At 43.4% G+C, this 12,316-nt stretch overlaps 1 protein-coding gene across 4 annotated transcripts in view; it reads right to left on the bottom strand.

Moving 5' to 3' along the window:
* Nucleotides 1–6,016, bottom strand: part of SH3D19 (SH3 domain containing 19) — a 198,073-nt gene extending 192,057 nt beyond the window's left edge. For 2 of the 4 annotated variants that reach the window (XM_050791154.1, XM_050791156.1), the window contains exon 1: nucleotides 5,654–6,016. In XM_050791154.1, coding sequence (XP_050647111.1) covers nucleotides 5,654–5,765 — 112 coding nt within the window. In that variant the 5' untranslated portion in view covers nucleotides 5,766–6,016. The remainder of the gene's footprint in view (nucleotides 1–5,653) is intronic. The other 2 variants (XM_050791153.1, XM_050791155.1) reach the window with 1 other exon arrangement.
* Between the last annotated feature and the right edge of the window lie 6,300 nt (nucleotides 6,017–12,316).

Below are 12,316 nucleotides of genomic sequence, written 5' to 3'. Positions count from 1 at the left end.
ATCAATAGTAACTGACTTATATTAGCAGTCATTGTGATCACCTGAAAAAACACGGACTTCCACTTAAAAAAAAACCTGCATTCAAATCACCATTCCAGTATTTATTAGCTGAGGGACTGTGGATAATTTGCTTAAATGTTTGTGAGCCTCAGTCTTTTCAATGATAAAATGAAGAAAATAATATCTACCTCACAGGTGATAACATAAAGAAGCACCGTGAACACAGTGAATGTTCTTCTGTGCCCTCGTACTGATGATATTAAAGTTATTTTACTCAAAGCAGAACAGACAACAGTTATATCAGTCCTTCCAGGGTTTACCATAAACACATCAAAATATAGAAAGAGTAAATTTATTTCGTATTTAATAAGCCCTATTATGTGCCTACTACTCTTCCAGATATTGGAAGGAGGATCCACAATCTTGCATATCTTCCCTTTGGAGAAATAATATTAAAATGTTGTATGTCAGGCAGAGATTCTCAAATCTTTTTGAGAATCTGATGAATGCTATGGCATTTCTCCCCAAGGAAAGCTACAAAGCTTTTAGGGGACAATAAAAGAGATATAGGAGAATATTTTCATGACCTTGGATAGAAATCATGTTCTTAATGAGGGTGAGGGGGGAAGAGACACAAATTATAAAGGAAAAGATTCATAAATTCATCTATACTGAAATGTAGAATTTCCACATCAAAAGAAACCATAGAGAAAATGAAAAAGTAAGCCAGAGTTGAAGAAGATATTTGTAACACACATAACGAACAAAAGTTGAGACTCCTGGGTAAACAAAGAACTCCAATAAATCAATAAAAAATAATAGGCAAAATGCTGTGGTATATATTTATACAATGAAAACAAAACAAAGAAAAAACCGACCAGGCATGGTGGCTCACGCCTGTAATCCCAGCACTTTGGGAGGCCAAGGCAAGTGGATCACCTGAGGTCAGGAGTTCGAGATCACCCTGGGCAACATGGCAAAACCCCGTCTCTACGAAAAATACAAAACTTAGCTGGGCATGGTGGCATACACCTGTACTCCCATCTACTTGGGAGGCTGAGGCAGGGGAATCACTTGAATCTGGGAGGCAGAAGTTGCAGTGAGCCGAGATCACACCACAGCACTCCAGCCTGGGCAACAGAGTAAGACTCTGTCTCAAAACAAACAAACAAAAACCCACAGCTACACGTAACAATAAAAATAAATCTTACAAACTTAATGTTGAGTGAAAAAAGGACCTGGACTAAAAGAGGGATGTTAGTATAAATAACATTATCAGTAGCCTTTATCCTCACTTCTTCCCCCACCCAAGCTACCTTTCCACTATGGTGACTATCCTTGATTTGCCTGGGACTGAGGAGTTTCCATAAATGGGGCACTTTCAGTTTTAAAAGCTGGAACAGTCCTGGGAAACTGGGAAGAGTTGGTCACCCAATCTTGTCTGCCTATTCCCCCACCCTCCACTTCTTGCCCTTGGCTAGCACTAACTAGCACTAACGCAGTGGCACTAACACACCAATCTTAGTTGTGCAGATAGAGATGAAGAATATGCAATCAATAACAAAGAAAAAAAAACAAGAAACAAAAATGAAGTTGATCATAATTGCCAGGCTGTATAAATCAACCATGAAATCCTTTAAGCTACTGAGGAAATCCACAATGGAAACTAAGTCCCATATGTTAGTCTGTGGAAATCTCCATGTTTGTCTCATGGGTTTTCATCTGATCTACTAAAAAGGACAAGTTAGCCAAAGGAACTATTTCTTAGAATTTAACAATCAGTGTTGGGGTGTGATTTCTCTCCTAATCATGTGGAGTTTGTAAAGTGCATCATCCTTTTGAACCAGCAACATGAATATTATCTGGGAATGTGTCAAAATGAAAATTCTCAGGCCCTATCCCAGACCAAGTGATCAGATACTGAGTGTGTACAAGGCCTTCAGGCAATTCTGATACATGTGGCAAAAGTTTGAGAACCACTGGATTACTGTACCCACATCCTCTCTTCCTTTTTTGTGATGGGCATTCGGTGGATTAGTAAGACACCCCCAAGAATTCAGGTGTTGTGTCTAGTTTTCATATTACCACTCTCTCTCAGGTCAGGCAATTAAGGATCTTGGATATCACCATCAACAGTAAATATTTCACATAGTGCCAGATGTACGACACCTTAGCCTCAGCACATGAAACCCAAACAAGGGAATACTCTCTGCTCCCTATTTACTTTCCTGCATCTGCTTATTAATTTCATGCATCATGAACTGCTACAGAATTAACTTTCACTGGCCGGGTGCAGTGGTCCCTGTAATCCCAGCACTTTGTGAGGCTGAGGTGGGAGGAGTTCAAGACCATCTTGGCCAACATGGTGAAACCCCGTCTCCACTAAAAATACAAAAATTAGCCAGGCATGGTGGTGCACACTTGTAATCCCAGCTACTCTGGAGGCTGAGGCATGAGAATCGCTTGAACCTGGGAGATGAAAGTTGTAGTGAGCGGTGACCACGCCATTACACTCCAGCCTGGGCGACAGAGCGAGACTGCCTCAAAAAAACAAAAAAAAAATAAAAAATAAACCTTCACTGAATTGACCTCAGTACTTGATTGCCTATAATTCTGCAAAAAAAAAAAAAAAAATCAACTGAACTTTTAATTTTAGAATCATGTATTTTATTACTTTGAAAGCTGGAAAACATAACAAATACATTTTATAAAGAAGGTGAGCACAAGATCAACTATCATCCTTTGTTGTAAGATGAAATTGTGATTAATCAAACCCAATTTTTTTTTTGAGACGGAGTCTTGCTCTGTCGCCCAGGATGGAGTGCAGTGGCTCCATCTCTGCTCACTGCAAGCTCCACCTCCCAGGTTCACACCATTCTTCTGCCTCAGCCTCCTGAGTAGCTGGGACTACAGGTGCCTGCCACCACACCCGGGTAAATTTTTTTTTTTTTTTAGTAGAGATGGGGTTTCACTGTATTAACCAGGATGGTCTCGATCTCCTGACCTCATGATCTGCCCGCCCTGGCCTCCCAATGTGCTGGGATTACAGGCTTGAGCCACCGCACCCGGCCAAACCCAATTTTCTTAACATCATTTTAAAAACACACACACATTTATTTCCAAGGATGCCCTACAAGGACTGTCCTGTGCTCAGAACCTGCCTGGGGCTCTTGGCCTTTGAATGAAAAGAACCCATTCCAGACATTTCATAATCTCAAGTCATTACTTGCTTTCTGCTGGGTAGATAAAATACAGGATGATTCCACTTATTATGATTTTAAAAAGGTAAAACTAAACAATATTTTATAGAGATGCATATGTGTATGGTAAAACTATACAGAATAAAAAGGAAATAATAATCACAAAGGTTAAAAAAAAGGGTTACCTGTAGGGGAGAGAGGAGGCTAAGTCTGGAAGGGATGGGAATCCATTTTTAAGGAACTGACTATATCCTATTTCTTGACTTGAGCATGAGTCACAAGAGTTTTTACTTTATAATTTACAAATTTTACATGCTCTTCTGTATGTATGTTGCAAAAATAAATAAATGCACTTACACAACCACTCCAAAATTTAGCAGGGAGAGAAGGAAGAGTTCACAGACTACCTTAAGTTCATAAACCCCAGGTTTATGGTTATCAAGCTATGTGAGATCAGAGAAAAGTAAACTCTTTAGATTGTAAAATGGTAAGGGTAGGAGGGAGCACTGAGAACAGGAAAAGTGAAAAACTGAAAAGGTGATACAGAAAAAACATGAAGCTTCTGCGTCAGTTCATACCCTCTCACTTGGAGGAGAGCAACATCTAGCACAGACATAACTAACAAATGCCCAAGCTTGGTAAGGAATGTGTTAGTGTCTGAAAAACATGTTAACTAATAAGGGGAAAGTGGAGCTCAGCTTGTAAAGCAATGTAAACTATCAAATAATTTCTTCTAAAAGAAATAAATCCAAAAATTGCAAGTTCAACCCTCTTACTCATTCCATAACATCGTCCTGACACCCTTTAGTGAAAAAAGGGCATATAAATGGTTAGAAAACTACAAACACCAATTACTGAATGCAAAAAATACACAATGTCATGTCTCAGCAAAATATTATCAAAGAATCTAGAAAAGCCTTTGCCAGCCTTGGGAAATTAGGGAACTGGTGAAAACTAATTACAAAATGTCATTTCCACATTGGAATAAGTACACATATTGCAACTAAATGATAAACACACATCTGGATCACATCTAGTCTGAACTCCAAAAGAGGTCTTCACTGTACAGTCTTGTAAGTGAGAGTGAAGCTTTCTGCTGAAGGTAACAGGAATCTAAGGTGGCCCACCCTGTTTAAATCCACAGGTCAGACATGGCGGTATATCTTTGTAAAGTTTTTTTCATTGTACTCTTGCAAGAAATATTCACTTATATCCAGCAACTATTCATTATTTCACTAGCTCTGGGTTTACACTGAACAAAATTACCAATTATGTTCAAAACTGGTGTTCACATAGACAGCCAAATGCCTTATTTTGATGAAAAGTTGTAGTAATGAGCATGGAGAATTATTTTTATGGTTCCAAGATGCTACCAAGGGCATTAAATTGACTATTTTTTCAAGATGTTCTTCTCAAGTTTTCCTTTCACCTACTTTCTACCCTCCATTTGTTCCGCACAGATACAGTATCTTCCCTATTTCTCCAACTTTCTCTTAGTGGTTAAGGCAGTCACACAGAAAAGGTTCTCCACTTCATGGAATATTCACGATATTCCACTTTCTAACGAGGCTCTCGGTGAATCGTTCTCCTCCGACTCTCTCACTTCCCTATCTCCCTTTTGTTGTCAGTCCCCCCAGGTTCGTTCTTCCCTCTTGTTTTCAGATAACTCGGATTACCCAGTTGGAACCAAAGGCCAAAGAATTTCCTCTCTATTATGTTTGATTGAAAAGCCGCCCGGGAAGAGGGAAGGGGTGTGGATCTACACGTATTCACTCTTTCACTAATGCGCCAAACTATTTGATCCGTGCCGCTTTTGTGTACCCAAAACACACTATCATAAAAGTAATTATAGGCCCGAAAATGATTCTCAGCCCAAATGAATGGCCTTTTGGGATGCTATATTCTGGACTTCTCTTTGCGTGGGGGAGGGTCTCACAAATAACGAAAACAAGTCCTACAGAAAACTGGTGAGCTCGGCGGCTGGGGGAGGGAGGGAGAGGGTCACAGGTCCGAAGTTCAAGGGACGCCGAAACAGGACTTGACTCACTTATGAGCACGTGCTCTGACCTGGCTGGGGCGTCGCATGCAAACCCCTCGGGAGGGGTCGCTGACCACCGAGACGGCCACTGGCCTCTGACTCATCCAGAGATAAGTCATCACCTAGGCCACAAGTCCCAAGCCAGCAGCTCCTGGATGTAGTGTGCACGGAAAATCTGGAGTTTCAGCTGCACGACCACTAGCAGTCAGAGACGGGTCTGAATTTCCTCGGGCTCGGCCGGAAAGTGTGGATGGCGATGGAAAGGCCACCCTTCCCGAGTCTGGCCTCCGAGAGTTAAAGCCGGTCCCATCCCGGCGCGTGAAGGAGCAGCCGCTGTGTGGGGCGGACCCGAGCGGCCCCAGAGCGCGCTGCTCCGGGTCCCCGCCGCCCCGTTCCCCGCGCCCGCGCCTCTCACCTGCGGCCGAGTGGCCCGAGAGCGCACGGCCCCGGGCGCGGCGCTGGCCACCAAGCTCGCGGCGCTCGCGTAGCTCTTCCTCCTCGTCCTCCCGCCGCCGGCCCTCAGCCATGGGCGAGGCGCGGGGCGCAGCCGCGGGATGGCCGGCGAGCTGCGGCCCCGGCGCCCTAGAACGCGGGCACCCGGCCCCACGCCACCGCCCTCGGGCCGGGGGGAAGGCGGCTCCCGGAGAGGAGGCGTCGGCGGCGGCTGTGGAAATGGCCACCTCCGCGAACTCCACCTGCAGCCGGCCCGGCAGCGGCCGGGCGCGGGCCGAGCCGATTCCCCGCCTCCTTGCGGCGTCCCGGCGGCCTCTCAATCCCTGGCCTTTCCCACTCCCACTCCCGCTCTCTTCCCCCTTCCTCTTTCCCTTCCCCGCCCCGCAGAGCTCCACCGCGGATCGGGCGGGTTCGGGCCTGGCCTCGCCTCCTCAGGGAGGGGTTACCGGCCCCTAAGGCCGCCCCATGGCCACACACGCTAGAAACACCCGCTCGACCCAAACAAACGTATGCAAAATAAATAAACGGGATAGGAAGAGGGGAAAGAGGAGGTGGCCTGGCGTCTTCCTGCTTTTTCACGATATTCCAGTGTCAACAGGAAACCCATTTGTTTGACACTTAAACAAAAAGAGGACCGGGGCCGAACGGGGAGAGATGGCACAGCTGGGAGCTGCTGAACTTTGGAGCAAACTTGGCTTGGTGTTGGGTCGAGCTTCTGCGATGCAAACTTTTTTCTTTCCCTCTCTTTTCGCCCTTAAAAATCTAGCCTTGCTGGAGCACAGAGGATTTTTAGGGCAGTGAAACTACTATGCGTATGATTCTGTGATGGCGGATGCCTTTGTCCAAGCTCATAGAATGTACAAAACCAAGAGTGAACCCCAATGTAAACTATCGACTTTGGGTGATTATGAGGTGTCAATGTAGGTTCATCAGTTGTAGCAACTGTGGCATTCTGGTGGGGGTGTTGATAATGGGGAAGGCTATGCATGTGTGGGAGCAGGGAGGGTACATGGGAAATCTCCGTACCTTTAGCTCAGCTTTGCTGTGAACCTAAAACTGTTCTTAAAAATAGTCTAATAAGACCGGCGCGGTGGCTCACGCCTGTAATCCCAGCACTTTGGGAGGCCGAGGCGGGCAGATCACGAGGTAAGGAGATAGAGACCATCCTGGCTAACACGGTGAAACCCCGTCTTTACTAAAAATACAAAAAAAAAAAAAATTAGCCGGGCGTGGTGGCGGGTGCCTGTAGTGCCAGCTACTTTGGAGGCTGAGACAGGAGACTGAAGCTTGCGGTGAGCTGAGATAGTGCCACTGCACTCCAGCCTGGGAGACAGAGCGAAACTCCCTCTCAAAAAAAAAAAAAAAAAAAAGGGCCGGGCGCGGTGGCTCAAGCCTGTAATCCCAGCACTAGGGAGGCCGAGACGGGCGGATCACGAGGTCAGGAGTTCGAGACCATCCTGGCTAACACGGTGAAACCCCCGTCTCTACTAAAAAATACAAAAAACTAGCCGGGCGAGGTGGTGGGCGCCTGTAGTCCCGGCTACTCGGGAGGCTGAGGCAGGAGAATGGCGTAAAAACCCGGGAGGCGGAGCTTGCAGTGAGCTGAGATCCGGCCACTGCACTCCACCCTGGGCGACATAGCAAGACTCTGTCTCAAAAAAAAAAAAAAAAAAAAAAAAAAAAAAAAAAAAAGTCTAATAAAAATGTTTAATAATAAATCAAGCCTCACTGTATTCCAGTTCGTTTAGGGCTAGGATATGGCTACAATTCTCAGAAGAACAGGAAGAAAATGTGTTAAGGAGACCCATATGTGATTATTTGTAGACAGGCAATTAGGAGAAGTGGAGAGAGCACTGGCTCTGGAGTAAGAAACTGTCATTTGAAGCACTTAGCTGTGTGAGCTGCCCCTAAGAAAGTTTTTCAAAGCTGGAAAGAACCGTGTAACAAAAATTGTGTGTACCTGTATAATACACATCTTAGGTTCAGTAGGTACACGTACCTCCTTTCACACAGAGAGGAACAGATTCTGGAATTTCACCAGAAGATACCCAAGTAGCAGGCAGAAATATTACCTGGACATGAAACCTTAGGAAACTCCTGAGTGCGATGAACAGGCCTTTATCTTTGGCGTCTTGCTCTATTTCTGAGACAGTATGACAGCTCCTAATGTTCAGCAGGTAGGAGAGAAAAAGAAAGAGAGAAAAGGGTCACTGAAAATAGAATTGCCTGCCACACCTGAGTGCCGTTTCTTTGCCTTTTCAGTAGTGGCTGTTGCCGCCTGAGAAAATCTTTCCGCTTTTAAGAAGATAAGAACCACAATCGATTCTGTGGAATTGAGGTCAAATCCACAAGTTAAAACTTTATTACTGCATAAGCGATTAAATAAGTAGACACTTAGAGAACTGGAAATTAAGCCAACAACAACAAAACAAAGGTTCTGGACCTTTAGGGTTGTTTTAAGTGTTTGGTAAGTGAAACCTTATTTGTCACTTCCCTTCAGGGATGAATAATTTAGAAGCCCCTACCTTAACCAACGGTACCATTTCATTAAGCCATTGGAGTCAGTTTCTACTATCATTGAGTCTTTTTTTTTTTTTTTTTTTTTTTTTTTTTTTTTTTTTTGAGACTAGAGCCTCACTCTATTGCCAAGGCTGGAGTGCAGTGGCGGGATCTCGGCTCACTGCAACCTAAGTCTCCCGGGTTCAAGGGATTCTCCCGCCTCAGGCTCCTGAGTAGTTAGGTTTACAGGCATGCACCACCATGCCCAGCTAATTTTTCTATTTTTAGTAGAGATGGGGTTTTATCATGTTGGCCAGGCTGTTCTCAAACCCCTGACCTCAAGTGATCCACCCACCTCAGCCTCCCAAAGGGCTGGGATTACAGGCATAAGCCACTGCGCCCGGCCATTGAGTCTTAATTTGGAAAGGCCTGAAAGTTGTTCTGGGTTTCCCAGCCAATTAGAGCTTTGGGAATCCACATTTTTGTGGTGGGTGGGTGGTGCATGCCCAAGCCCACTCTACAATTAACAAACATTTATGGTAACTGTTGTGTGCCAAGCACCATGCTAGGTGCTGTTGGGAGACTCAAAAAAAGGAAAGAAATATCCATTATCAGATCCTACGGTAGGTGCTTTTCACATATGTCTTCTCATTACAAAAGAACAAAACAGATTCCCTGTCCTCCAATGAGACAGGAAGGTCTATCCAGTTTACCACAAAATGAGACAAAACTTGGTAAGTCCTTCAATAAAGATATAACTTTGGACAGGGTGCCAACATAATTCAACAGGGAAGGAATTGTCTTTACAACTGGATATCCACATGCATACGAATGAATTTCAGCCCCTATCTCATCCCATGTGCAAAAATTAACTCAAAATGGATCATAGACCTAAACATAAGAACTAGAACTATAAAACTCTTCAAAGAAAACATAGGATTAGATCTCTGTGACCATGGTTTAAAAAATAATTTTTTAGATATGATACCAAAATACAAAAATATCAGAGGAAAAAATAAATTGGACTTAGCAAAATTTAAAACTTTCGTGTTTCAAAGGACACGATTAATAAAGTGAAAAGACAGAAGGGGAGAACATATTTTCAAATCATATATCTAATAAGGACCTTATATTCAGAACATATAAAAAACAACTCAACAATAGTTGTTTAAAAACCCAATTAGGCCAGGTGCAGTGGCTCACATCTGTAATTCTAGCACTTTGGGAGGATGAGGTGGGTGGATCACCTGAGGTCAGGAGTTCCAGACCAGCCTGGCCAACCATAGCCAACATGGTGAAATCCCATCTCTATAGTGAAAATACAAAAATTAACCAGGCACGGTGACACATGCCTGTAATCCCAGCTACTCGGGAGACTGAGGTACGAGAATCACTTGAACCCAGGAGGCGGAGGTTGCAGTGAGCTGAGATCCCACCATTGCACTCCAGCCTGGGCAACAAGAGTGAAACTCTGTCTCAAAAAAAAAAAAAAAAAAAAAAAAAAAAAAAAAAAGGATGAACTTTGAAAACATTATGCCAAGTTAAAGAAGCCAGAGACAAAAGATTCCTATGATCTTGTTTATGTGAAATGTCCAGAATAGGCTAATCCATAGAGACAAAATGTAGGTTGGTGGTTGCAGGGGAGGGGAGAATGGGGAGTGATGGCCAATGGGTATAAGGTTTCTTTTTGAGGTGATCAGAATATCCTAAAATCAGAAGTGGTGGTGGTTGCACAATTTTGTAAATATACTAAGGGATACATTTTGGGTGCGTGAATTATATCTAAATAAAGCTGTTTTTTAAAAAGATATAACTAGTTCCCTGCAAAAGCACAGAAAACAAACCAGGGAGAGGACTGCACTCTGAAGTCATCATACTGAGGAAGAGAAACCAGATAGAAGTTACAAGCCAGAACAATGTAATCATATGAAATCAAACTAAAGGTGTGGCCAACTAGTAACTAAATAAACATGCTCAAACATCCTACCCACCCAACTGACACAACAAGAGCCAAACCCATAGAAGGAAAGTGATAAGAAACTTGGAAAGAAAATTTACATCCTAAGAGTAAAACAAGATTCACCCTCAAAGCTTGAAGGTATAAGAATTTTTTTGTAAGAGATATTGAAAAAGGGCCCCCATTTTAAAGGGCAATGTTCTTGGTTTCTCACTTTAGATATATAATCTTACCTGAAGCAAAATGGTCTGCAAATAGAACACTATAAAAAGTAAGAATATACTATATAAATATATATGTGGTACAGTGTTTAGCATATAGAAGCACAATAAATATTTGTTTAATGACTGAATGAACATAATTCCAATTTTTTCTTGCTGAATCACCAGAAGGCATGAGTCTCAAGGCTTTTAACTTAAAAAGTAACTATCTGGAGTTAAAAGTTTACAGTTGCAGACTTCAATGGAGAAAAAAGAAGGAAGGCCAGGGATATACAATGGATTTTAAAACTACAGCATGTCCAAAGTTTTAGCTCTTCACGTGACAGAATTTTAAGATTAAAGTAGGAGAGTGAGTCCATGAGTGGTTATTATATTATTCTCCATATTTTCTATTTGCCTTTAATTTTTCATTAAAAAAAATAAAAGCAGGTTGGGTTCCATGGCTCACACCTGTAATCCCGATGCTTTGGGAGGACAAGGTGGAAGGATTGCTTAAGGGCAGGAGTTCAAGGCCAGACTGGGCAATATAGTGAGATGCCATCTCTATTTAAAAAAGAAAAAATTGGTTGGGCCTGATGACATGTGCTTGTAGTCCCAACTACTCAAGAGGCTGAGTTGGGAGACTGACTGACTGAGCCCAGAAGTTGGAGGCTGCAGTGAGCTATAATTTTGCCACTGCACTCCAGCCTGAGTGACACAGGGAGAACCCATATTAAAAATAAAAATAAAAATAAATGAAAAGCTAAAAGTACAGTATAATAGATTGAGATAGCTATAGTTTCTGTTTGTCCAGTGCTGTTTGTCCATAATTTCTGTTTGTCCACTATAATTCTGTTTGTCCACTTTAGCAAATTCTCCCTGTGGCAGATTATTGCAAAACTGTTCCAAAATCTTTATGCCCCCCTTTATTCATACATTTCTAATGTACATTTGCATCTTCTTCATCAAGAAGTGGTTCCAAATTCCAGCTACTCAGGAGGCTGAGGCAAGAGGATCACTTAAGCCCAGGAGTTTGAGGCTGCAGTGAGCTATGATTGTACCACTGCACTCTAGCCTAGGTAGCTGAGTGAAACCCTGACTCTAAAAAGTAAACACAAAAAAAATGGGGTTTCCTGTCTCCACGAAGCTGAGCTGGCCCTTAGATTTGCTTTGGCCAAATAGAATATGGCAGAAAAGACAGTATGTGAATTCCAAGTCTAGACCTGAAGAGGCCTTGTTTGCTTCAGTTTGTTCTCTTGGATGATGTATTAGTCTGTTCTCTCACATTGCTATAAGGAACTACTGAGACTGGATAATTTATAAGAAAAGAGGTTTAATTGACTCACAGTTCTGCAGGCTGTACAGGAAGCATGGCTGGGGAGGCCCCAGGAAACTTAAAATCATGGCAGAAGGTGAAGGGGAAGTAAGTATATCTTCACATGGCCAGCAGGAGAGGGAGAGGGAGAGCGAGAGGGAGAGGGGGAGACAGAGAGAGAGAGAGAGAGAGAGAGAGAGAGAGAGAGAGATGGATGAAGGGGGAAGTGCTCACACTTTCAAACAACCAAATCTCATGAGAACTCACTATCATGAGAACAGCAAGGGGGAAATCTGCCCCCATGATCCAATCACCTCCCACCAGGTCCTTCCCCCAACATTGGGAATTACAATTTAACACGAGATTTGGGTGGGACACAGAGCCAAACCGTATCAGATGCCTTCCACCACCATGTGATCAAGCCAACGTGAGCCAGCTAAAGAATGCAACACTATGTGAAGGAAAGGTCAGCTGTCCCAGTTGAGGCTTTTTAGACCAGCATGTAGCCAACCAACTCCCACACATGTGAAAGAACCCAGTTAAGATCAACAGAAATGCTTATCTAACCAACAAATGACCACAGACACCTGAGTGATCCAGCTAAGACTCAAACCACTGCCGCCTGGCCTGTAAACGCGTCTGTGGTAAGAAGTG

The sequence above is a fragment of the Macaca thibetana genome, chromosome 5 (assembly GCF_024542745.1).
Source record: "Macaca thibetana thibetana isolate TM-01 chromosome 5, ASM2454274v1, whole genome shotgun sequence".
Classification (NCBI taxonomy): Eukaryota; Metazoa; Chordata; class Mammalia; order Primates; family Cercopithecidae; genus Macaca; species Macaca thibetana.
The sequence above is the reverse complement of the archived record's forward strand: the minus strand, read 5'-3'. Positions and strand labels throughout refer to the sequence as shown.